This window comes from Myotis daubentonii, chromosome 5 (assembly GCF_963259705.1).
Source record: "Myotis daubentonii chromosome 5, mMyoDau2.1, whole genome shotgun sequence".
In the NCBI taxonomy this organism is placed as follows: domain Eukaryota; kingdom Metazoa; phylum Chordata; class Mammalia; order Chiroptera; family Vespertilionidae; genus Myotis; species Myotis daubentonii.
The window spans coordinates 81018162-81045636 of NC_081844.1; the positions used below are offsets into that span (position 1 = coordinate 81018162).

Below are 27475 nucleotides of genomic sequence, written 5' to 3' on the forward strand. Positions count from 1 at the left end.
ACAAGGAACCTTTTGAGCCAAACTGAACCTATCACTTGCTGTAGAGAATGCCACTCATCTGATTTTCTACACCGAGATACCAGAGGGCCGAGTCTAGGAAACACTTTAGTGTAACTCATACCATGAAATGGTCTTTAGGAAAGGAAAGCCTGGAATATTGCTAAAGAATTCACAAAAAGCCCTAACCGGTTTGGCTCAGTGGATAGAGCGTCAACCTGCAGACTGAAAGGTCCCAGGTTCGATTCCAGTCAAGGGCATGTACCTTGGTTGTGGGCACATCCCCAGTAGGGGGTGTGCAGGAGGCAGCTGATCGATGTTTCTCTCTCATTGGTGGTTCTCTCTATCCCTCTCCCTTCCTTTCTGTAAAAAATAAATAAAATATATATTTTTTTTAAAAAGAATGCACAAAAGGATTTTAATTCCACAGCGGTGGATCTCAAACTTTGGTGGGCAACAGAATCACCTACAAGGGAGATTTTTAAAACTCAGATTTCTGGGCCCTAACTCAGAGATTCTGATTTACTAAGTCTGGAGTGAGGCCTGAAAATTTGTATTTTAAATAAGTTCAGATGATAGTGATGGTCCAAGGTCTAAACTTTTTTGTTTTTTAATCTTTGTTTTAACCCTTACCTGAGGATATTCTTCCATTGGTTTTTAAAGAACATGGGAGAGAAAGAGAGAGAGAGACACACAAAGAAACAGCCCTAGCCGGTTTGGCTCAGTGGATATAGCATTGGCCTTTGGACTGAAAGGTCCCAGGTTTGATTCCAGTCAAGGGCATGTGCTGGTTGTGGGCTCGATCCCAAGAGGCAGCTGATCAATGATTCCCTCTCATCATAGATGTTTCTCTCCTCTCTCTCTCTCTCTCTCTCTCTCTCCCTTCCTCTCTGAAATCAATTAAAAATACATTTTTAAACAAGAGAAAGAGAAACATCGATGTGAGAGACTCATTAATTGGTTGCCTCCCGCATGTGCTGATCGAGGCTGTGGATCAAGCCTGCAACCAAGGTACACACCCTTGACTGGAATTGAACCCGAGACCCTCAGTCCTTGGACTGACTGATACTCTATCCACTGAGCCAAGCCAGCCAGGGCCAGGGTCTACTCTGAGATCCACCAGCTGATCTTGAGAAAAGCACTGTGATCTTAACTCTGAATTTGAGGTGATTATACCTTTATGTCTGAAAGAATCTAATTTGGTGATCACTTCCTCATATAAATCTTCTAGGAGCAGATTAGGCTCACAATCACATCTCTCATTCTACAATGTTTATTTTTCCAGTTAATAAAGGGGGGGGGGGACAAAGAAGGACAATACAGAGAAAGAAGGTGGGCAACTCTCTTGCATAGCCCGCAGCTCAGGGAGAAAAAGAGCTCGCTGGCTGGCTTATAGTTAGAAAGAGGATGCAAACACTCCCTTACGTAACACACATCTCAGTACAACCCAAGGCTACAGTTTATAGAGCCAGCCAGCTCCACCAGCCAGCAACCCTACTGAAACTTAACCAATTCCCAGGCCTAGGATTGCATCAGTTTGGTAGCCTGTTGGCCTCTTTCTGCCCAAATTTTCTACATTCTTTTGGTGACTCCTAAGCAGCCAGCAGCTGATCTATTATCGTAGGTTCACATCCTTCACCAGTAAGGCAATCTGCTCCTGCAGCTGCCGCTTCCCTTCCCATGCTTTGCTCTGGCTTCGACACCTCAGCAATTCTGCCTTATGGTCCTGGTGATGCATAGGGCAGTAGCTCTGTGGTTCACACAGCACCTGAAAGAAAAGTCAGGGACAGAGTAAGGGATCCTCTATTGTTATGCCTACCCAGAATAATAGAGAGGCTGATGGTAGTAGCTAAGAAGGATCAGCAATTTCTTCTTGGAGGGCCTTGCATGCCCTTGGAGCTGCACGCTCAAGTTGGCTTCCCCAAGTCTAGGCTCCCTCATTGGCCCACATGTCCCATCCTTTACCGTGTAGTCTGGAAAGAAGTCTCTGTAGCCCCCTTTGAGGATATACAGCTCTGGGTAGTACAATGCAGGATACTGGTTCAGGGCCCTGTCCTCTTCTCTCAGAGAGCGGCACCTTTAAAGAAAACGCAGAGATGGGTGAGGTGAGAAGAAGTAAGGTCAGGATTCCATGGGCCACTCATTGGGGAAGGGAAGAAAGACTAGACTATTGCTAACTCCATAAGGACTTCCAGATCTCATTCCCTTTGCAAAACAAGATCTAAGTAGCACCATTCTTTCTCTTTTCCTCCATTATGCCTAATTCCCAATCCTTTTTCTTTCACAGCTCCAAACTTTTGAATTGTAGAAACCCCCTTCTTACACCTCCCTATCATTCTTTAAACCTCAGGAGAGAGCACTCATTCATTTAGTCTGGGAAGGTTCCCTTGTAAGTCTCAACTCAAGTTCAATTTCTATCACCTGGCCTACCCCATGTAGACACTCACATTCGGGGGCCCCTCTCTGAGGAGAATTCACAGTGGAACACGATGATTATTCTTTTCTGGGTATCCAAAGGGACAATAGGCATCTTCAGAAAGAAGCTACACAGTTCTTCCCGACTGAACAAGTTTAAGGCTCCCTGTAGAAAAATTTTAATAAGTATTTCCTCACGGGCCTGTGGACAGTAAAACCAACACTTAGAAATACCTGGGATACCATACTACCTTGGGAAATTTGGGCTAGGAAGGCTAGACTATAAGCACTTTCAAAGAGACCTAACTGTATCTCTGTATCTACCCCCAGGGCCTGGCATAGAGCTTGGTGTGTAGTTGTTACTCAATAAATGCTCATAGAACTAAACTGCCTGAAGTATAGGATCAATGTGAGAAATGTCTATGAGCAGTAGAATGTTTGTATAGTGCCGCTCAGCCCTTGGATTAATGTTTTTATTTCCATGTAAGAGCCCTTGGCTCCTACAGAAAAGAGGGAGATTGGTCTAGGAGGGAAGGGGAAAGTAAATTGCTCCAAGTATACAGAATTAGAATAGCAGTGAAGACTTACAGCTTTGATGTGCTCCAAACGTATGTCTGCCCTGGTTCTAGAGTTCACAGAATCCTTTGCCCACAGACGCTTCTCAAAAAGAGCTATCTCCAACCCTTTCCCTGCTAATGTCCCCACCGTAACCTCACCTGGATGTGTCCTCCGAGGTACTCATATGGATAGCGGCAATCGATGATATAAAACTTCTCAATCAGACCCTGGAATTTCCCCAACAGTAAGGCAGCCACCTGCATAGAAGCTATGATTGAATACCCTGCTCACTGTCACTCTGAAGGAAAAAAGAGCCAGTTTTACAGTTTCTGATTTACACTCCCTTTAGTCACCCGGGATTCCACTGAAGGCCTAGCCTCCAAAGTCCCCCTATTTTGAAATGTGGCAATGGTTCAGCCACACCCCACATAAGATGGAATAGGAAGTGGCCTTTTTAGAGAACCAAAATAGCTGGTATTGCCAGGATACTGGGGAAAACCATATTGAAGCTACTATTCTTGAGGCAAGCATGGCTGGAATCAGTCTTTCAGAAGACACACAAAGACTTCTGCAGTGGTACAGGTAGCAGCTAAAGATCCAGATTTTGCAAGAGATGGGAAATGGTTCCCCACCCTCCATTATAAAGGAAGAAAGCAAGTCTTTTAGAAAAGAATATAGAAGAAAAAGTTTGACACCCAGAGGACACTTTCCATCACCTGCCTACCCTGTGTGGACACTCACACTGTCAATACATATAAAAATAAGTGTAGCCCTAGCTGGTTTGGCTCAGTGGATAGAGCGTTGGCCTGCCGACTGAAGGGTCCCAAGTTCGATTCCAGTTGAGGGTACATGTCCCGGTTGTGGGCTTGATCCCCAGTAGGGGGCGTGATGTTTCTCTCTCTCTCTCTCTCTCTCTCTCTCTCTCTCTCTCCTCTCCTCTCTGAATTCAATTTAAAAAATATTTTAAAAAATAAAATAAATGTAATTACACTTTGACTCAGCAATTTCTTTTTCTTTAAATATATTTTTATTGATTTCAGAGAGAAAGGGAGAGGGAGAGATAGAAACATCAATGATGAGAGAATCATTGATTGGCTGCCTCCTGCATGACCCCCACTGGGGATCGAGCCCACAACCCAGGCATGTGCCCCTGACCAGAATTGAACCCGGGACCCTTCAGTCTGCAGGCCGTAGCTCTAGCCACTGAGCCAAATGGCTAGGGCAGCAATTTCTTTTCTAACAGAAAAGTACTTTAATATGTGGCACAATAATACTCATCTCAGTATTAAGTTATCAAAATATTACAAATAAATATTCAATAATAGGGTTTTGATGCCCTGGACCAGTGATGGCGGACCTATGACACGCGTGTCAGAGGTGACATGCGAACTCATTTTTTTGGTTGATTTTTCTTTGTTAAATGGCATTTAAATATATAAAATAAATATCAAAAATATACATCTTTGTTTTACTATGGTTGTAAATATCAAAAAATTTCTATATGTGACACGGCACCAGAGTTAAGTTAGGGTTTTTCAAAATGCTGACACGCCGAGCTCAAAAGGTTCGCCATCACTGCCCTGGACAGTTTGGTTCAGTGGATAGTATCAGCCTACAGACTGAAGGGTCCGGGTTCGATTCTGGTCAAGGCCCCATTCAGGGTGAATGAGGGAGGCAACCAATCAATGTGTTTCTCTCACATTGATGTTTCTCTCTGTCTCTCCTCTCCCTTCCACTCTCTCTAAAAAAATAATTAAAAAATAATAATAATAGGGGTTTGTTTAAATTAATTACATGTCAGTGTAACAGAATATTAGATAGCCATTAAAAAGATAATATAGATCAATCAATTTTTTAAAAAATATATATTTATGGAATTCAGAGAGGAAAGGAGAGGAAGAGAGAGATAACAACATCAATGATGAGAGAATCATTGATTGGCTGCCTACTGCATGTCCCCTACTAGGGATCAAGCCCGCAACTCAGCAATGTGCTCTTGTCTGGGATTAAACCCGGGACCCTTCACTCCACAGGCCAACGCTCTATCCACTGAGCCAAATCAGCTAAGGCAATCTTTTTATTGATATAGAAAGATGTTTACAATGTCTTATTAAGCTAATTGTAACAGTACATGTTTATCATGATCCTATTATTATAAAGAATATGCCAGAATAAAATCTGGAAGGCCACAGGAAAATATTACTAGTGGTTGTCTCTGGTGGGAAGATTATGGGTAGAGTGACCAAATAATAATTGCACAGACTGGAACACTATTTATTTATTTATTTAAAAAGTATTTTTATTGATTTTAGAGAGGAAGGGAGAGGGAGAGATAGAAACATCAATGATGAGAGAGAATCATTGATTGGCTGCCTCCTGCACATCCCCCACTAAGGATCAAGCCCAAAACCTGGGCATACGCCCTGACCAGGAATTGAACCCTGACTTCCTGGTTCAGAGGTTGATGCTCAACCACTGAGCCACACTGGCCGGGAACTGAGACACTTTTTAGAGTGAAAGAACAGTTAATAATTACCCTACACTAGTAGGCATAAATGAAATTGTAACATGTAAACCAGGATGTAAGAACACTCAAATGAAGTGTTTTTTCCTTTTGGGGTTTTGTCCTTTTCTTTAATTTTCCTTTCTTTCCTTCCTTCCTTTTTTGCCGTCTTTCGTTTTTTCCTTTCATAAAAATTACATATCATCTGTTTAATTAAAAACGAAGGTGACAGAAGAATGGGATAAAAGTAAGCCCTTTAATACAGTTTCAGTTGAATAAGGAATCTGTTAGTGAACACAGTCAGTGAAAGAAATCAATCGGAAGTGGGGATTTTAGGGACAGAACAGACCAGATGGTGTCTTATGTAACCAGTTACCATCTCCAGAAATCTGCTTACTGTTTCTGGGCTGATGTACTTCAGATCTTGGTGTCGCCCTGACACGGTTGGCAGTGCACATACCTAGAAATACCAAAGAGATGAAATAACAGCAATTTTTCTATAACCAAATTTGAGAAAAAACACCCATATATAGTCCTTCTTTCTTTTTGAAAAAAATATTTTATTGATTTCAGAGAGGAAGAGACAGAAACATCAATGATGAGAATCACTGGTAGGTTGCATCCTGCACATCCCACACCAGGGATCGAGCCCACAACCCAGGCATGTGCCCTTGACCACAATCGAACCCAGGACCCTTCAGTCTGCAGGCCAATGCTCTATCCACTGAGTCAAACCAGCTAGGGCTATTGTCCTTTCCTAATGAACTTTAAACCCCAGATGCCTTAAAAAAACAAAAAATACTCCACCAATGGTCTCTATAATGTGCATTCAATTTCTAAAAACTGCAGCAACTAATTAAGAATGTGTATAAAGTTTTAGATGTAGCTACAACTATGTCTGTCCATCCTGGTATACTTCACAAAGAAAAATTATAAAATATTTTAGAAGAAGGGATTTATCAAGAAATTATGGGTAGCCCTAGCCGGTTTGGCTCAGTGGATAGAGTGTCCGCCTGCGGACTGAAAGGTCCCGGGTTTGGTTCTGGTCAAGGGCATGTACTTTGGTTGTGGGCACATCCCCAGTGGGGGAGGGTGCAGGAGGCAGCTGATCCGATGTTTCTCTCACATGGATGTTTCTAACTCTCTATCCCTTTCCCTTCCTCTCTGTAAAAAATCAATAAAATATATTTAAAAAAAGAAATTATGGGTAGCCAAAAAAAAGGAATAAAATACTGTACTGTTAAAAATGATGAAGCAGAACTTTTTCTTTTTAATTGATTTCAGAGAGGATGGGAGAGGGAGAGAGAGAAACATCAATGATGAGAATCATTGATCTGCTGCCTCCTGCACACCCCCTACTGGGGATCATGTGCCCTTGACCCGAATCAAACCTGGGATCCTTCAGTCCGCAGGCCGATGTTCTATCCACTGAGCCAAACCAGCTAGGGCTAAAGTAGAACTCTTTACCAACATGAAAAAATGTTCCTGATTTAATAAATGAGAAAAAAGAACCCCAACAGGTCACAAAACAGTATAAACATTTTTTGTGGATAACCAAAAAATGTACTTGTGTGTGTACATGTGTGCTTGTGAAAACACACAGAAAAAAAGTCTGGAGTGCCTGGCCGCAGTGGCTCAGTGGTTGAGCATTTGCCTATGAACTAGAAGGTAATGGATCTGTCAAGGCACATGCCTGGGTTGCAGGCTTGATCCCCAGTGTGGAGCATGCAGGAGGCAGCCAATCAATGATTCTCTCTCATCATTGATGTTTCTCCCTGAAATAAATTAAGAAAAAAAAAAGTCTGGAGGGATATACACCAAGATGTTAACAGCACTTACACTCTGGTTAATAAGATTTGGAGTAGACAGCTGTTTCATTGTGGATTTTCTCTCTGGAAGATCTATTCATTGATGTCAACGGGGTGTTAAAATCCCCTATTATGACTGTATTACTGTCAATCTCTCCCTTTATGTCCATCAAGATTTGCTTTATAGCCCTGGCTGGTTTGGCTCAGTGGATAGAGCATTGGCCTGTGGACTGAGGGGTCCCGGGTTCGGTTCCGGCCAAGGGCGCATGCCTGGGTTGGGGGCTCGATCCCCAGATGGGACGTGCAGCCAATCAATGATTCTCTCTCATCATTGATGTTTCACTCTCTCTCTTCCTCTCCCTTCCTCTCTGAAATCAATAGAGAAATATTAAAAAAAAAAAAAGATTTGCTTTATATATTTAGGTGTTCCTATGTTGGGTGCATAAATGTTTACAAGAGTTATATCCTCTTTTTGGATTGTTCCCTTTATAATTATGGAGTGTCCTTCTTTGTCTCTTACTTTAACTTTGTTTGAAAGACTATTTTGTTAGATATAAGTATTGCTTACCCTGGGGTTTTTTTTTCATTTCCATTTGCATGAATATCTTGTTCTACCCCTTTATTTTTTTTTAAATATATTTTTATTGATTTCAGAGAGAAAGGGAGAGGGAGAGATAGAAACATCAATGGTGAGAGAGAATCACTGATCAGCTGCCTCCTGCATGTCCCATATTGGGAATCGAGCCCACAACCCTGGCATGTGTCCTGACCAGGAATTGAATCATGACTTCCTGTTCATAGGTCAACGCTCAGCCACTGAGCCATGCTGGCCAGGCCATCTCTTTACTCTTAGAGTATTGTGCTAAATGAAATAAGCCAGTCCAGAGAAAGATAAATAACCTTATGATTTAACTTATGTGTGCAAACTAATGAACAAATAAACTAACAAACAAAATAGAAACAAACTCATAGATACAGAGAACAGACTGACAGCTGTCAGAAGGGAGAGGGTGGGGGATTGGGTGAAAAGGTGAAGGGAGTAATCAAAACAACAACAACAACCTCATAAACATAGACAACAGACAACAGTATGGTGATCACCAGAGGGAAAGGTGGGTTGGGGGAGGAAGAAGAGGCTAAAGGGAGGATAAATGGTGATGGCAAGGGACTTGACTTGAGGTGACGACCACACAATATAATATACAGACAATATATTATGGAATTGTACACCTGAAACCTACATAACCGATGTCACCCCAATAAATTCAATAAAAAAGAAAAACTTACAAAAAACAAGAATAATTTAGTAACTAAAAAAAAGAAAAAAATTAATTTTAACCAATGTCATTAGCATACTATGATTTTCATATTATTTCAGATGTGAGTTCATTCTCTGTATCAAGAGAATTCACTAGTGCCCACCTACATGGGTAGCTGAGTTGGTTAGAGCATCATTCCCATATGCCAAGGTTTTGGGGTCAATCCCCAGTCAGGGCACATACAAGAAGCAACCAATGAATGCACACATAAGAGGAGCAACAAATCAATGTTTCTCTCTCTCTCTCTCCCTAAAATCAATCATTTTTTTTAATTTTTTTTTTTTGAAGAGAGAAAATTCACTAGTGATATATCTGCTTAGAGCCTAACAAACTTTCTGTACCATGGTTTTTCTTGGGGGGGGGGGGGGGAACAAAAACAAAAAATCACAAAACTAGGACAAAACAAAAATAGGAACAACCTTTTACAAACAACTAATTTGCTACAAACGAATTTGTAGAAACAAATATGAGAAAAAAATGCCTCTAAGATTTTAAGAAATGCTTTGACATATTTCTGTTTGGGAATTCTAAAGATTAATTAGCCTGGCCTGTGTGGTTCAGTGGTTGAGCATTGACCTGTGAACTAGGAGTTTATGGTTCCATTCCAGGTCAGGGAACATGCCTGGGTTGCGGGCTCAATCCCCATTATGGGGCATGCGGGAGGCAGCCGATCAATGATTCTCTCTCATCATTGATGTCTCTCTCTCTCTCTCTCTCTCTCTTCCTCTCTGAAATCAATTTTTTTAAAAAATGTGGTGTGTGTTTTTTTTAAAAAGAGTAGCCTACAGGACAAAAATGGAAATGCTTAATGCTTTAAGCTAAAGAAATGGTAATAAAAGGGATAGACTTCAAATGTTCAGGATAGCACATGCATTTTCTTTATTTTTTTAAAAATTATACCTAGTGTCCTCTGTAAGCAGAGAAGGAAAGATTCAGACCCCAAATGACTCAAATATAGAAAGGGTGCACCCACACTCACCTTGGAGAAATCACCAGTCAGGTACCCCTGGTTAGAAGCTTCTTCCAGCATCTGAGTGGCATTAATGTCACAGAGAGAGACTGTCTTCTTTAGACCTAAGCCCTGAAAACAACAAGATCCCCTACACCCTCAATTCTCATGTTAAAAGTTTAAAAATAAGGGGATGGAAGAAGTGGAAAATCATTTAAAAATTGCATACCCTCTGTTCTAATAAGTCCACCTGTTTTCCTAAGGAAATAAAGATATGCACAAAAAATTTGACTATAAGGATGGATAGAAAAAAATTACTAATATATTAAATGTTCAATAATAGGGTCTTGGTTAAATAAATCATGTACCAGATATTATACTAGACTAGACGCCCAGTGCATGAAATTTGTGCATGGGGGATGGGAGAGCGGTTTCCCTCAGCCCAGCCTGCACCCTCTCCAATCCGGGACATCACTCTCACAATCCTGGACTGCTGGCTCCTAATCACTCACCTGCCTGCCTGCCTGGTTGCCCCTAACTGCCCCCCTGCTGCCAGCCAGGTCGCCCCCAATTGCCCCCTCCCTGCCAGCCTGGTCACTCCTAACTATCCCCCACCCGCTGGCCTAGTCACCCCTTACTGCTCCCCCTGCTGGCCTGGTCACCCCCAAGTGCTCCCCTCTGCTGGCCACCTGGTTGCCCCTAATTGCTCCCCCCTGCCAGCCTGGTCACCCCCAACTGCCCCCCCATTGGCCTAGTTGCCCCTCACTGCCCCCCCCTGCCAGCCTAATCGCTCCCAATTACCCCCCTTGCTGGCCTGGTAGCCCCCAACTGCACCCCCCCCCTGCTGGCCTGGTCACCCCCAACTGCTCCCCCTGCTGGCGTGGTCGCCCCCAACTGCCCCCCCACCAACCTGGTCGCCCCACGCAGCCTGCTTGTTCAGTCATTTGGTTGTCACTCACTAACCCCCGTGCCGGCCTGGTCATAGGCAGCCATCTTGTGAGGGCATGAGGGTTAATTTGCATATTATCTCTTTATTATATAGGATTACTATTATGTAATAAAAAATATGTTGCAGATTAATTTCATTGACATAAAAATAAGTTCATGATATCATTAAATAGGTTTGAAAAATACTTTGTAATACTACTTCAATAAAAGAAAAATTATTGCATAGGAAAGTACCTGGAAGAACATCAAGTGTTAACAGTGATTATCTCTGGCCTGTGGGACTATGGACATTTGCAACAGCTTCTTTTTGTTTATTTGCATTTTCTTTACTTATGTTATAAAGTAGCCAAATATATTTAGACTTAATTTTTTAAGGAAGGGATTTTGTAAACTGAGAAGGCATCACCATTTCCTCATGGCTTATGCACTCCTCAATACACATAGGCCCTCTACTGTCTGCACCAACCTGATGCTCTTGTCAACATCATCAATAATCTTCATGTTCCCACATCTCACTGTCACTTCTTTAGCCATATGTCTTTCTGAACCTCACAGAGGCTTCCACTGAGTTGCTAATCCCTTCTTCCTCTGCTTCAATGACAAAACCTCCTAGTTTTTTAATTTAGTTGTAATTTGGGAACCCTTATACTAAAAGAACTGTGATGCTTCTACTTCTCTGTTACTCCTTCTCAGTCTTCTTGGTTGGGCCTCCTCGCCTATTAAATCTCTAATAGATGTTGGATTCATCGGGGCTAGGTACTGGTCCTTTTTTATCTCTTCACTCTTGCCATAGGTGATTTTTTTTAACCCATACTTTTAAATTTCTCCTCTATGCTGATGACTTTCACATTTCTATCACCAGTCAAGACCTCTGCTCTTACTTCCAGATCTCCATATCCACATACCTGCTTAACAATTTTTGAGGGCCTACTAGGTGACATAACAGTAAGAGAGACAGACAAATAAATATACTCTATGTTTGTAAGTAGTGATAAATGCTTTAAGTAAAAAATAAAGAAGGATAAATATATAGAAAAAATATTAAGATTGGGAAAGGCCTTTCTGATAAGGTGACATATGTGGAAAAACGAGACTGAAATGAAGGAGAAAATTATGTGTTGCCTATGGGAATCAATGTTCCAGGCTGAAGGAACTACAAATGGAAAGGCCCAGGTGAGAATGGCAAGATCAAGGATGGTCACATTTAGTATGGCAATATTAGCACAAAAACTAATTGAGGCAATACTATAAACCAGGGGTCCTCAAACTATGGCCTGCGGGCCACATGCAAATACAAATATTGTATTTGTTCCCATTTTGTTTTTTTACTTCAAAATAAGATATGTGCAGTGTGCATAGGAATTTGTTCATAGTTTTTTTTTTTATAGTCCAGCCCTCCAACGGTCTGAGGGACAGTGAACTGGCCCCCTGTTTAAAAAGTTTGAGGACCCCTGCTATAAACCAACTAGACCTAATAGACATCGATAAAACACTGTACCTAACAACAAAAGAATATACATTCTTCTCAAATATACATGGAACATTCTCCAGGATAGACCATAGTCAGGTCATAAAATAAGCCTCAATACGTTTTAAAAAATAGAAATCATACAAATATGTTCTCTGACTACAGTGCAATAATTAGCAATTAAAAACAGAAAAAAAATCTGGAAAATTCACAAATATGTGGAAATTAAACAACAAACTACTAAATAATCAGTGGATCAACAAAGAGCACAATGGAAATTAAAAAATACTTTGAGATAAATGAAAATGAAGACACAGCCTACCAAAACTTACAGTATGCAGCTAAATTAGTGTTTAGATGAAAATATATAGTTGTCAATGCCTATAATAAAGAAGACTTCGCTCTAGCTGGTTTGTTCAGTGGTTAGAGCGCTGGCCTGCAGACTAAAGGGTCCTGGGTTCAATTCTGGTCAAGGGCACATGCCCAGGTTGTGGTCTCTATCCCCCGTAGGGGGCGTACAGGAGGCAGCCAATCAATGATTCTCTCTCATCATTGGTGTTTCTATCTCTCTCTCCCCTCTCCCTTCCTTTCTGAAATCAATAAAAATATATTTTAAAAAAAGAAGACCTCAAGTCAATAAGCTAACCTTCCACCAAAGAAGAAACTAAATCTAAAGCAAGTAGAAGAAAGAAATCAAAAAAGATTAGAGCAAAACGTAATGACGTAGAGAATAGAAAAACAACAGAACCAAAAGTCAGCTGGTCTAGACTGACAAAAAAAGAGAGAAGACTCAAATTACTAAAATCAGAAATGAAAAGAGGGCATAATAGAAATAATAAAAAGACCATAAGGGAATCCTATGATATACCAATAAATGAGGAAACTTAGATTAAATGGTCAAATTCCTAAAAAGACAAAAACTATTGAAACTGACTCAAGAAAAAAAAACAGAAAATCTGACTATACGTACAAAAAGTAAAGACATTGAATTAGTAATTTAAAAACTTCCCACAAAGAAGAACCCAGGTCCAGATGGCTTCACTGGTGAATTGTGCCTAATATATACATTTTTTTAAATAAAAAAAACCAATTCAACACAAATTCTTCCAGAAAATTTAAAAAGAGAATTCTTTGCAAATGATGACATCATTACACTAATACCAATACCAAAGACATTCCAAGAAAAACAAAACACTAAATAAAGATCAGCCCTGGCCAGTGTGGCTCAGTTGGTTGAGCATCAACCCCATGAATCATGCTGTTTCCCGGTTCAATGCCTAGTCAGGGCACATGCCCAGGGTTGTAGGCTCCATCCTCAGTGGGGGTCATGCAGGAAGCAGCTGCTCAATGTTTCTCTCTCATCAATGATGTTTCTCTCTCTCTCTCTCCCTCTAAATATCAATAAAAACATATTTTTAAAAAAAACAACACCCTAAAGATCAATAATCTCTGCCTTGGCAGGGTAGCTCAGTGGATTAGAGCATGGTCCCTATATGCCAGGGTTCAATCCCCGATAAGGGCACATGTAGGAATCAACCTATGAATGAATGCATAAATGAGTGGAATGACAAATCACTATATGTCTGTCTCTCCCCCCTTCCTCTCTCTCTAAAAATCAATAAATAAATTTTATAAAACATAAACACAAAAATTCTCCACAAAATTTTAGCAAATCAAATGTAAAAAATTATATAAAAAGACATAACAAAATAAGGTTATCACAGAAATACAAAGTTGTTTTACCGTTCACAAATCAATATATTCACCATATTAACAAGTTAGAAAAGCCATATGATAATATCTTATTTATTTATTTATTTTTAACCTCACCCAAAGATATTTTTTCCATTGATTTTCAGAGAGAGGGGAAAGGAGAGGGAGAATCAGAGAGAAACACCAATGTGAGAAAGACACATTGATTGGTTGCCTCCTGCACGCCCCCGACGAGGGCCAGGAGCCTGCAACCAAGGTATGTGCCCTTGACTGGAATGGAACCCGGGACCCTTCAGTCAGATAGGCCAACGCTCTATCCACTAAGCCAAACCGGCAAAGGCCCAGCTATAATAATAAAAGCGCAATTGCTAATTAGACCCGACAGCCTTCCGACGAAGCCAGGGCTGCAAGGGAAGCCCGGGTCCTAGTGCCTGCTGGCGGCCGGAGGGAAGCCCGAGTCCTAGGTGCCAGAGGGAAGCCGGTGCCAGCAGCCAGGGGATGGAAGGCCTACTCTTGCATGAATTTCGTGCATCAGGCCTCTAGTATGACTTTCTTAAGAGATGCAAAGTATTTAACAAAATCTAGTATCTGTTCCTCCTAGAATCTCTCAGCAAAATAGGAACAGAAGGGAACTTTCCTCAACCCCATTTGTGGTTATCTCAAGAAACCTATAGCTACTCTGGCCAGGTAGCTCAGTTGATTAGAGCTTCATCCCAATATCACAAGGTTGCAGGTTTGATCCCCAGTCAGGGCACATACAAAAATCAACCAATGGCCTGGCTGGAGTGGCTCAGGTTTGATCCCTGGTTGGGGCCCATACAGAAAGCAACCTATCAATGTTTTCCACACTGACCTCTCTCTCTAAGCATGTCTTCAGGTGAGAATTAAAATAAATAAATATATAAAATGTCTCAACTTAAAAACGAAAAAAAAAAAGAATCAACCAATGAATCAGTGGAACAACAAATCGATGTTTCTTTCTCTCTCTCCCTTTCTCTCAAAAAACAAAAACAAACCTAAAGTTAACATCAAAATCAATGGAAAAAAACTGGGTGCTTTTCCTGTAAGACAGGGTACAAGGCAAGAGGTTCTCAAGAATTTTAAGATTGTAACCTGAACCCAATACAAAATAAAATTTAAAGAATATAAAGATTGTAAAGGAGTCCTGATACAGAGAGAGAGAGAGAGAGAGAGAGAGAGAGAGAGAGAGAGAGAGAGAGAGAGAACCATTAATCTAGGAGAGAGGAGGAAATTGATAATACAGGAGAGAGTGAAGATATACTGCAGGAGGCGACAAGATGCTTCCATCTGGGTCAGAGTTTTTGTAGTCTTTACAATGGCTGACAAGATTCTACATGACCTGTCTTTCTGCTGCCTATTCTCTGCCTTCATCTGCCATTCTGCACTTTCTCACTTTGTTCCAGCCATGGCCTACTTGCTGTTCTATGAATATGCCAAGCACACTCCCACCTCAGGAGCACTGCACTTGCTTTACCTTTTGCCTGGAAGAACTCATTCTTCCCGATATCTGTTTGTTTGGCCCCCACCGCTTCAGATGTCATTCAAATGTCACTCTCAGAGAGGCCTTCCTCTCTAACCTATGCAACCTATCAATTCCCAATCTCTGTCACCCCAATCCAGATACTCCCTCTGCTCCTTACCCTGTTTTACCACAGTATTTTTACGATCTGCCATATTATAATATCATTTGTTTACTTGTCTGTTTCCTCTGGACTAGAATGTAGGCTCTTTGAGAGCAGGGACTTGTTTGGGTTATTGTGGTCACTATTATATCCCCAGCATTAAGTGAATGAATTAATAGGTATATTCCATCCATTACTATTATCACTTACACCAGACTACACTGATGGTAATCTAGTCAAAGTACTAACTAGAACTTCTCACTCAGCAGTTAAGAAGAGTCCCATAGTGACCTGATACCATATCAGTCAGGTAGCCATTAGAATATAGAGAACATGTCTTCTTCATCTCTGCAGACCTACCACTTAGTATAGTGACTGCAACATATTAGGTAGGCAGTATTGTTCATTTAAGAATGAAGGAATGAAAATGCAAAGATACCATCAGAGAGCACTTTACCTTGGCCTCTTCTTGATCTTCCAGGGAAAACTCCATCAATTCATCTGAAATCTCCTCTGCCTGGTCTTTTCCTAGTTTTAGATTTTTACCCAATTTTGGAACTACAGTGATGGGACTGCCCAGATATTTCATTTCACTTTCCACCAAGTTTCCATTGTCCTGCCAAGTACATTGACAATATTATAAATTATCCTGGCCACTTACACCATATAAAAAATTAACTCAAAGTGAACCAAAGATCTAAATTAAAAGAGCTAAAACTATAAAATTCTTAGAAGAAAACATAGGGGGAAAGCTTCACAACATTGGATTTGGCAATGATTTCTTGGATATGACATTTTTTTTTTAAAACTGGATAAATTGAACTTCTTTAAAATTTAAAGCTTAAGCCGAAACCGGTTTGGCTCAGTGGATAGAGCGTCGGCCTGCGGACTGGGGGATCCCGGGTTCGATTCCGGTCAAGGGCATGTGCCTGGGTTGCGGGCATATCCCCAGTGGGAGATGTGCAGGAGGCAGCTGATCGATGTTTCTCTCTCATCGATGTTTCTGACTCTCTGTCTCTCTCCCTTCCTCTCTGTAAAAAATCAATAAAATATATATATATATAAAAAAAAATTTAAAGCTTAAGAATATTACCAAGAAAATGAAAAAGCAAAATAAATAAATTTTAAAAAAAGAAAATGAAAAAGCAACCCACAAAATGGGAGAAGATATTTGCAAATAATATATCAGATAAAGTATATGAATATATATATATATATATATATATATATATATATATATATATAATCCCAACAACAGAAGCTTCTGTATTTTTGTGAATGTATGTATGTGTGTTTTAATTTATTGACCTGAGAGACAATGATTTGTTGTTCCACTTATCTATGCATTCATTGGCTGATTCTTATATGTGCCCTTACCAGAGATCAAACCTACAACCGTGGTATATAGGGACAACAGACTAATCAACTGAACTACCCAGTCAAGGCCAGAGGTTCTGTTCCGAATGATGAAAAAATTCTGGAAATGGATAGTGGTGATGGTTGTAGAACATTGTGAATGTACTTAATGCCACTGGATTGTATACTTAAAAATTGTTAAAATGGTAAATGTATGTTATATATGTTTCACCATTTTAAAAAAAATCACACACATATAGGAAAGACTATGTAGTAATTTGCTTCAAGTCTTCCCTTCCTCTATAAACAAAAAATCTGAAACATGCTCAACTTTATCTACCTAGGCTAGGATATCTTAAATGGCTTTCCCATAGGATAGAGTTTAGAATCCAATCTCTGGAGTATCTTGAGTTCATGGTATACTAAAAGTACATGAATGCCTGGGTAACTTTAGACTCCAAGAGCCAGTCCTGGCTCTGTAGCTCAGTTGGTTAGAGCATCGTCCTAATATGCCAAGGTTGCAAGTTCAATCTCCAGTCAGAGCACATACAAGAGTCAACCAATGAATGCATGGATAGATGGAGCAACAGGTGGACATTTCTTTCTCTTTCTCTCTCTCAAATCAATAAATTAAAAAAAAAAAAAAAAAGACTCCAGTAACTAAATGGACAAAGGAGACACAACCATTCACTAGAGGAAAATATGCATGGCTAATTTCATGTGAAATCACTAATAATTAATTTTATAAAACATTTTACCTATCTAGTTAGCTGCTTAAAAAAACAACAGCCCTAGCTGGTTTGACTCAGCGGATAGAGCAGTGGTTCTCAACCTTCTGGTCCTTTAAATACAGTTCCTCATGTTGCGACCCAACCATAAAATTATTTTCATTGCTACTTCATAACTGTAATGTTGCGACTGTTATGAATCGTAATGTAAATATCTGATATACAGGATGGTCTTAGGCGACCCCTGTGAAAGGGTTATTCGACCGCCAAAGGGGTCGCGACCTACAGGTTGAGAACCACTGGGATAGAGTGTCGGCCTGTGGGCTGAAGAGTCCCAGGTTCAATTCCAGTCAAGGGCACATGCCCGAGTTGCGGGCTTGATCCCCAGTAGGGGGCATGCAGGAGGCTAGCCAATCAATGATTCTCTCTCATCATTGATGTTTCAATCTCTCTCTCCCTCTCCCTTCCTCTCTGAAATCAATACAAATATATTAAAAACAAACAAACAATTTATCCACATGAACTATGGACTGCACATAAAAATGTAAACTCATAACTTTTTTGAAAGGAATTTGGCAATATGTATAAAAAAATCTTTAAAATATTTATACCCTTTAACCCAGTAATTATAATTCTTGGTACTAATCTTAAAGAAAAGAAATCTAAAATGTAGGCAAAGATTTATGCTCAAGAACTTATGTAATAGCATTATTTATAAAAGCAAAATTTGTATAGCACTAAGTATCCAACAATAGCAAAGTACATACATAAATTATGGTCCATTTATTGGAATAAAAACATCCATTAAAAATAATGTTTTTAGCCCTGGCCAGATGGCTCAGTTGGTTGGAGCATCGTTCCATACACTGGAAGGTTGTGAGTTCGATTCCCAGTCAGCGCACATACCTAGGTTGAGGGTTCGATCCCTGGTCAGGGCGCATGCAGGAGACAACCAATTGATGATTCTCTCTCACATCGATGTTTCTCTCTCATGCTCTCTCTCTCTCTCTCCCCCCCTTCCTTCTCTCTAAAATCAATGAATGTATCCTCGGGTGAGGATTAAAAAAATAATGATGATGTTTTTATTCACAATAGCCACGGAAACAACCCAAGGGTCCTTCAATAGGTGATTGGATAAAGAAGATATGTTGCATACATACAATGGAATACTACTCAGGCATAAAAAGATGAAATATTGCCATTTTTAACAACATGTATGGATCTTGAGACTATCATGCTAAGTGAAATAAGTCAGATGGAAAAGACAAGAACCATATGAATTCACTCACACATAGGATATAAGACAAAAAGCAACAAACAAATACACAACACAAAACAAACAAAAAAACAAACTCAAAAATACAGACAACAGTATGGTGGTTATCAGAGGGGAAGGGAATTGGAGGGAGGACCAAGTAGGTAAAGGAGTCAAACACAAGGTTACGAAAAGAAACTAGGCTTGACACAGTGAGCCCACAATAGAGTATACAGATGTCGTATGATAAAGTTGTACACCTGAAATTTATATAATGTTATTAACCAATGTTACCCCAATAAGTTTAATAAAAAATATTTACTAAGAGTTTTAATACTAACTTACAAAAACAGAATATAAAGTTATAAATATGGTATGACCTCAACTTCATACAACTGTTCATATAGTTAAATGATTGAAAAGAAATGAGGTAGCCGAAACCGGTTTGGCTCAGTGGATAGAGCGTCGGCCTGCGGACTGAAAGGTCCCAGGTTCGATTCCGGTCAGGGGCATGTACGTGGGTTGCGGGCACATCCCCAGTAGATGTGCAGGAGGCAGCTGATGGATGTTTCTCTCTCATCCATGTTTCTAACTCTCTATCTCTCTCCCTTCCTCTCTGTGAAAAATCAATAAAATATATTAAAAAAAAAAAAAAAAGAAAAAGAAAAGAAATGAGGTAAAATGTTAATAGTCGTTTTTCTCTATAGGTAGAGATTTTCTTTTTTATACTTTCCTATATTTTTAAATCATTTTCACACTGGGCACAGAGTACTCTTAAAATAAGGGGGGAAAGAGTTCAAGAATAAGGTAGAAAATTTTAAAAAGGACTAAGAACTTTTTCTCCTCCTTAAATTTAAACAAAAAGATCAGAGGACATGTCTCCTCCCATTCCGTTCAAACATTACTTCTCCGACCCCTTTTCTCACTCAAGCCAGCTTAGAAAAATTCAAATGGTCATAAATCCAGATCTACCACCCCATATCCCACAACAGCTCAGCTGACCCTTGATAACGATGTCCAGTGACTCACCAGTAGAGAAAGGGGAGACATGTAAGGCCCCCCTGATTTCTTTTGAAACTTCAGGTTCCTGGGTGCCCAGCATTCCAAGGGCTTCAAAGTGTTGTTTTCCTGCATAAGAAAAACTACATTGGCTGGAGGAAGACAAGTGTCAGTCAGCCCGCCAAAAACATTGCATTTGATGGAACACATAAGTCATCAAAGTTGACCCTCCATCCCAAAGATACAAATTATGGTTTAAAGTTGACGTATGTTATGTAGATTTGCTTTGGGGGATACTAATTTTATGTTCATAAGCCAAAGGAAGGAAGGAAAAGGGGAGCCTGACTAGGGAGGAGGTGAGATTTTTTAAAAATGAGTAAAGGGAGATTAAAAAGGACAGTATTAAATTTTTTGAAAAAGCTGATTAGGACAGACAAAAACATGGGCATGACTTAGTTAATGTTAGAAAAGGAGAACAGCAGCTATCTTTTATGGACAATCACCTGGAGGAAATGATGAGAGACAGGGAAAAGAAAAATATGGCTAGAAAAAGAGATTAGCTGGAGAGATTAGAGAATCAGTGATTCTGGAGAGGTCAATATCAACTTGAAACTCAGGGTGGCCTGAAGCTCAGACCAAAAAGGACCATAGTTTACTAGAAAAGGAACTAAAAAGCTACATTACAGGAGAAATAAGAAATTAAGAACTCTAGACTTGTACATGAAACCATGCAAATAAATAGTCTGTGAACAAGTTATGTACATTATTCTTATCTGTTTTTTATTAAAGTCCTAAATTCCTTATTCCAGATTTTTGTTAAGGAAACCAATCAACTAAACATGAGTGTAATGATGTCCTACTGTGTAAGACTTAGAGATAGGTTTCTGTTCTAGGGTCAAATCTTAAAGAAAAAACAAAACAAAACAAAACAAAAAACATACTTTTTTCCCTATAGCGATGCTGTTTGTCTAGCATACTGAGGCATAACAAGCTCAAGGTCTCAGATAGGGATGACTTGCTCTACTCAAAGGAAGATAACTGCTAATGTATCTAGGTTTCCATTTAAGACTCACATTTTCTTTATTTGTGGATGAGCTACATATTGCATCTTTCTTCTTGTTGCCATGGTCCAAAGCCTTTGGAGTGCTACAAAGCGGCCGCCCCTACAAAAGATAGTTTTCTGAGAACATCCAACACCTCCAGCCACAAGTAAGCTAGAAACCCCCTATCTTCCACCTGAGACATCTAACTCTCCCTCAGCATGCGGGAAGGGTCAGGTGGGGTCTGGGAAGGTGGGATGTGCCCTGAGCAACAAACCCAAACCCAAGAAAGAGGAGCTACTCACTGGGCTGCATTTTATAAGGTGCTTGTGTTGATTCCTACAGATCAGATTAAAAAAAAAAAAAAAGCCAGTCAGTTTAGCCCCAAATACTGTTTGGTTATTCATCAGTGGCTTGGGGCATCCCAACTTGTCCTTTCTTGCATTCTAGAATCCCTATACCTAGTTGATATGTCTCGTCCAATAACAATACGTAGGGCCAAAACCGGTTTGGCTCAGTGGATAGAGCGTCGGCCTGTGGACTGAAAGGTCCCAGGTTCGATTCCGGTCAAGGGCACGTACCTGGGTTGTGGGCACATCCCCAGTAGGGGATGTGCAGGAGGCAGCTGATTGATGTTTCTCTCTCATCAATGTTTCTAGCTCTCTATCGCTCTCCATTCCTCTCTGTAAAAAATCAATAAAATATATTAAAAAAAAAACAAACAATACGTAGGGTGATCTCTGTGGTAAATATTAAGATGTTGAGTGACATCCTGGAGATAAGGCATATATATATATATATATATATATATATATATATATATATATATATATAATATATCAAAGATGATGAGTTTGTTCTACATCTTTTGTAGACACAATTTATAATTTACTAAAATTCAAGCAGTGACTGATGAGAGCAAATGTTTATTTTTTTTTTTTTAGGAATTTCTATCACCCCTTGCAGAAGTTCATTTGATCTACATGAGTTAGGGCATTTTAAGCAATTTTAAGACAATACAAGCAATACAAAGTGAAGTTTTTTTGCATGTATTGGTAAAAATACAGTCAAATAGAAAACTTACAATAAGTTTAAGAAATTGAATTAGAACTGTTTTTCATTCCTTGAGTATTCCCTGACTGAACACTTTAAGATCTCCAACAAAGAATCCTCATGAGTAATAATAAATATTATAAAATGCTTTGGCAGGTGCTGCTAAGGACTAAATGAAAATTTAATCTTCACAATAGCTGTTTATAAGAAGCGCTATTATCTCCATTATCATTGTTTCTTAAGAAACTGAGGTGCAGTGAAGTTAAGAAACTTGTCAGAGTCACAGTTGGTGAAGTAATAGGCCACGAGAATCCAGACACTGATTCTAGAGCCTACACTAGATACAGTAAGTCAGTGAGTTTTAAGCACTAAGGTACAGCACTACTCACATGCAGGTAACAGCCTATGTCTAAGTGCAGTACACTATTTTCCTCCATTTTTAAAGATAATACTGATTGTGTGTGATGGGTAAAATTAACTAACACTCTGGGAAACGTAACAACCTTTCAAGGGAAGGATCTAGGCCTCCAAAGTGAATGTTCCATACTCTGCAGAGTTTGCATAGGATAAAATGCCTGTGCCAGCGCTGAAAGGCTTTAGCATGAGGTTCATTTAGCAAAAGAATTTACCTCCGAGCTAACTGTATTTCCTGAGGTCCTGAAGAATCCAAAGGACCTGCAATCAGATACGAAATTATTCTTGTCCACGCATCCTGTCTTTCCTTCTGATTTTCTTTACCAGTAAGCCATATAAATTTCAAAGCTGACCTCTGAAATTGCTAGGTACCAATTTCATGGTACAAGTTATTTGATTCTTATGTGTGTCACTGAAAGACAAACTGCTAGGAAACAATGCACTAAGCTACAGAGGTTTTTTTTCATGAATAGAAAAGAATGCTTATCACTCAGGAAATCGGAAATTACAACAAATACTAAAATGATTGAATAGTAAAACACATTCCTTTAGGGCTCAGACCCTATAAAAATACAAGAATTAACTGACAAAGTATTTATTTATGTGGGTTTCTTTGCCTCTGCTGATAGTAGACTAGGTTATAAAACTTCTCATCTTCTTTTTTTACTCTTTATTGTTGAAAGTATTATATATGTCCCCTTTTCCCGTTGTCCTCTCCCACTTCTCATCTTATTATTTCCATTCCCATCATTCAGTGGGTTTCAATTCATATTATTAATCAGTCAACAAAATACTCCTTCCTGTCTAAAATTTTCAAATGCAAAGTGACATTAATGTTACTTTTCTCTTCCCATTGGCTTGATCATTCTCCTAAAAAATCCTACAGGGCCCTAGCCGATTTGGCTCAGTGGATAGAGCGTCAGCCTGCGGACTGGAGGGTCCAGGTTTGAGTCCGGTCAAGGGCACACGCCCAGGTTGCGGGCTTGATCCCCAGTAGGGGGTGTGCAGGAGGCAGCCAATCAATGATTCTCTTTCATCATTGATGTTTCTCTCTCTCCCTCTCCCTTCCTTTCTGAAATCAATATATATTTAAATAAATAAATAAATCCTATAAGGTACCCATAGAATTCCAACCTCAAGGCTCTCTACTTACTTTTACCACCTTCCATGTCTATCTTATTACCCTGACCTCTCCCTTAAAAGTGATTCTTTCTCTTGAAGCCTGTACCTCCCTTCTCCCTACCAGTTCCATCAAGGTCTGCAGGAGCTGTAAGCTGAGTGGCAGACATCTCCCCACTGCTAAGATTCGAAAGATCAAGGCAACATTTTGGGGTTCCTCTGTTGAGACATAAAAGTACATCAATAATCACATTAGAATGTAATATCCTTAAAAGGCAAAGATCATGTTATCCTCGATTTGAAACACCTCTTGCCGGCCTCGGTGGCTCAGTGGTTGAGCATCAACCTATGAACCAGGAGGTCACAGTTCGATTCCTGGTCAGGCCACATGCCCGGGCTGCGGGCTCGATCCCCCCGATCGTGTGGGAAGAGTCAATGATTCTCTCTCATTGATGTTTCTCTCTCTTCTTCTCCCTTCCTCTCTGAAATTAATAAAGATTTTTTTTAAAAAAAAAGGTAAGAAAACACCCATCCTGTTCTACTCCCGTTCACATGAAACTTCTTTTAAAAAAAAACTCTCAATGATTATGACATAATCTGAACAGCATCCAAGCAAAGCAATTGCTTTTGGAGATATTTTAGACTAGGATGAGGAAAATCTCTCCCATTTTCTTTACTCCGATAATCTGTACCCAATTTTCTCCTCACCAACATACTGAGACAGTATTTTTTTTTTAAATTGAGAACCAAAGTTTACTGACTGGGATGGGTCTTGACCCCACAACGTCTGCTCTGTATACCAAGAGCACACAGATTTGATTTTTCCCTGGAGTCTCTAGTACTTCTCAAGTCAATAACTCTCCAACTTTGCTGGCTGAGGCATCAGCGCATGGCATGGACAAAATTTAAAGTACAATAACACTAATATTAATAAAGTGATCAACTCATGTAATGCAATAGAGTTTTCAAAGACTTTTCCCGGACATCGCATCATATGATTCTCACAAGATCCTAGTAAGATAAGATTAGTTCTATGCCACAGAAAAGAAGTCTGAGAGTCCAAAGAGTCACAAGGCTGGTCAGGGACTAAGACTTAAACTCAGATCTTTGAGCCAGGATAATTTTTCTTTCTTTTTTTTTTTTAAACACAAAACTGTTTAGGAAAACAAAGTAGGTAAGATGTGAAAGGGGGATTTACCCAGACAAACTGCTTTGGTTTGCAGAATCACCAAAGAGTTTGTCCACTGGAGTTCCAGGGAGATCTCGACAGATGGTGAAGGAAGCGTCTCTCTCCAGGAGCAAGTTTAGTATCTTCCTCTGGTGGAATCGAAAACTGGGTCCTGTGCCAGGACTTCCTTCCTCCCTTGTGCATGAAGTGAGTTCTGCAGACATGGTCTCCGAGGGCTAAGGAAGAAAGCAAGCCTAGCAAAGAGAAAGGAGACCGTCATCTATCCAGGCCCATCACAGAGGGTTCAGCTGTCACAGCCTCATCCACCCTTCCAGCAGTGGCCACGTGGAGCGGTCTTGGAGGATGGACATCCCCAAACGGAGACGCACAACTTGGCTGGAAGCTGAAATCTCACTTGCCCGAAGCGGCCTGGCCTGTTCGTTGGAACCTGAACTTTCCGGGAGGAAACCCCAAGACTTTAAAGCGGAAATAAAAAGAAGGCTTTGACTTGTTTGGAGCCGCAGCTCGTGACTCCTGACCCGAAGGAACTCAGTTCTCCTAACTCGCGACGGCACCTTCGGTTCCCTGACTTTCCGTTTGTGGGGCTCTGGTTCCCGCAGAGAAGGCTCTGGTCTTGCCTCAAGCTTGAGTCTGAGATTTACTTACCTTCAGGAGAAAGAGAAGTGGGTGGGGATCAGTCACAAGCGAAGACTGGAGCAAAATTAAAGAAAATCGGGGGAAAGGAGGCAATTGAACCACACTACAAATTTACTTCCCGACGGCATGGGCTTCGCCGCTTCTCTCCGCTGAGGGTCGGAGTTACAGCCTCGTAGCAGAACAACAGCCACAGGTCTTGACCATTCAAACCTACCGCCCTCCCAATAACCTATCCCGCTCGCCTCTAAGATGCGTCAGCCAATCTCCGCGCCCGCCCAGAACCTTACCAGCCAATCGTTTGGCTCGTACATCACCGGGGGGTGGGGGGGGTGAGCTTGCGCTGGTAGGAACACAATTTGCCCCACCCCACAGCCAGAGCAGGATGCCGATTGGCTCACCAGAATTCGGCCAGCGGCTTAGTCAGCCCCGCCCCACACGAGTCTGGCGTACCATTGGCTTTACCTGTGGCCAATCGCCTCGCCCTTCCTGAAATTTCCCTTCGCTCCGCCCCTCGGACCCGGGGAGATTTAAATAGCACCTCGCCAGCGGTGGCGATGTCCTGCGGTTAATACTTGGAGGAATTAGTTTGGCTAGAAGGTGTTTTAGACGTTTCTTTTTTCCTTGCTACTTTCTCGCGTATTATAAGGACTTTACCCCTCTTAGTCTGCTACCCTTCCGCTGGAGATGGAGCATTTGCTGCGGGAGTGGCAGATGCTGGGGCGAAACAGGTGTGTGTATTTATGCTAAGCGGCATGGGCCCCTTCCAAGAGCTTTTCCTAGTAAGATCTCCCGGTTAGCGCGCAGCAGCTCTGAGACGCTGTTACTTGAGTAAAGGAAATGCCTTTTCAGGGAAAGCAGGGGAGTTGAATTATTTCTTGGCATAATTCTTATCACAATTCAAAGGATCTCAAAATTTGGTTGCTTATGGAACTTTGAACATTAATTAGGTGATATTAAAAGAATCTAATTTTTAATAAATATTTTATTGATTTTAGAGAGAGGGAGGATAGAAACCTCAATGATGAGCAATTTTTTAAATATTTTTTTTTTATTGATTTCAGAGAGGAAGGGAGGGGGAAAGAAACATCAATAAGAATCATTGATGGTCTGCCTCCAGCACGCCCCCTACTGGGGATCGAGCCTGCAATGTGCCTTTTGCTTCCAACAGATGACCTTTTGCTTCACTGGTCCATGCTCAACCACTGAGCCACACACCGACAAGAATTATTATTAATTTTGGGGACTTGTTTTTAAATACTCCTGTGGGATTGGTGGTGGGTCTGGATGAAACAAAATTAGCCATGACTGTTGGGTGATAGGTAACTGGGGATCCATTATATCAGTGCTCTCAAAGTTTAATCTGTATACTAATCACCTGGGGATCTTGTTAAAATGTAGATTCTGATTCAGTAGGTCTGAGTTGAAGCCCAAGATTCTTTACTTCTAGCTGATGCTGATGCAGGTGCTACAGGGACCATACTTTGAGTAGCAAAACATGATGCTATTCTCTTTACTTCTCTGCATATTTGGAATTTTCCATAATAATATAAAAAAAAAACTTAAGCTTGGAAGCTATTTAAAATACAGGTCCCCAAAATGATGATTCAATAGGTCTAGAATGGGGCCCAGGAATTATCGAGGTCCCTGGGTGCTACCCATGCAGATGGCTTGCAGACTACACTTTGGGAAACAAATCAGAAATGCAACCTTTATCTTTGAAAAACAGTCAGTCAGAAATACAACCTTTATCTAGTCTCAGGATCTTGGTGATAGTAGTGGCTTAGAGGTGCAGTATAGTCAGTTGGGTATTGTCCTAAAATACCCTTTTCATCTGTAGCATTTGTTTCCCCAGAAAGGAGCAGGGTGAAGAGTTTTTACCCTGGAGGGTAGAAATGGTGAGTGTGGGAGTCAACACAGAGCCCTGCCATGCCAGGTGAGTTTGAAAATCACACTGGGGATTAAGGGAGTGTGGGATGAGTTGGTTTCTGCTTTGATAATTATAATGACACTTCATGTGGCCACTATATACTTCCCCGCAGGTGGAAGGTAGAAACAGATGAAATTGTCCTACAGCGGCGGCAAAAGCAGATAGATTATGGCAAGCGCACACCTGGTTACCAGTGTTTTCTGCAGCAGGTCCCCAAGTGAGTGTAGTTGTGGGTAGTCACAAGAGTCTCAGTCAAGTGGCTTTGGTTCAATGTCAGGTGATGGAAATATACTAGAATCTGAGTGCTCTCACAAACTTGGAGTATTACTAAAACAAATTCTCCTGCAACCTAGCCCCAAGGTTAAGTCATACTTAGTCCAGATAAGGTTTTTTTTAAAGCCTATCTTAAAAAAAAAAAAAAAACATAAAAAAACAAAA

General features: G+C 40.5%; 1 protein-coding gene across 4 annotated transcripts; it reads right to left on the minus strand.

The window, feature by feature from the left end:
• Window positions 1-688: 688 nt before the first annotated feature.
• CDC25C (cell division cycle 25C) lies at window positions 689-25330 on the minus strand. 4 transcript variants are annotated; one of them, XM_059698511.1, is made up of 14 exons: window positions 25120-25330; window positions 24484-24689; window positions 23410-23504; window positions 22382-22427; window positions 21005-21038; window positions 20733-20822; window positions 19690-19788; window positions 15779-15937; window positions 9580-9681; window positions 5850-5933; window positions 3129-3227; window positions 2445-2578; window positions 1963-2074; window positions 689-1765 (listed from the first exon to the last, which is right to left on the minus strand). In XM_059698511.1, the coding sequence occupies exons 2-14, from the start codon at window positions 24675-24677 to the stop codon at window positions 1613-1615; spliced, it is 1401 nt and encodes a 466-aa protein (XP_059554494.1). In that variant the 5' UTR covers window positions 24678-24689; window positions 25120-25330; the 3' UTR covers window positions 689-1612. The 4 variants fall into 4 exon arrangements, with proteins under 4 accessions (XP_059554494.1, XP_059554493.1, XP_059554496.1 ...); XM_059698510.1 differs by having other exon boundaries at window positions 23395-23504; XM_059698513.1 differs by having other exon boundaries at window positions 692-1765; window positions 5871-5933.
• Between the last annotated feature and the right edge of the window lie 2145 nt (window positions 25331-27475).

Excerpts from the sequence above, each read along its gene's own strand:
- CDC25C (XM_059698510.1), bottom strand. The coding sequence starts at position 24,677 with ATGTCTGCAGAACTCACTTCATGCACAAGGGAGGAAGGAAGTCCTGGC. Across the intron at positions 20,823-21,004 it reads ACCTTATAAAATGCAGCCCA|GGGCGGCCGCTTTGTAGCAC; the intron begins GTGAGTAGCTCC and ends TATCTTTTGTAG. Across the intron at positions 3,228-5,849 it reads TAAGCAGATTTCTGGAGATG|GTGGCTGCCTTACTGTTGGG; the intron begins GTAACTGGTTAC and ends GCTTCTATGCAG.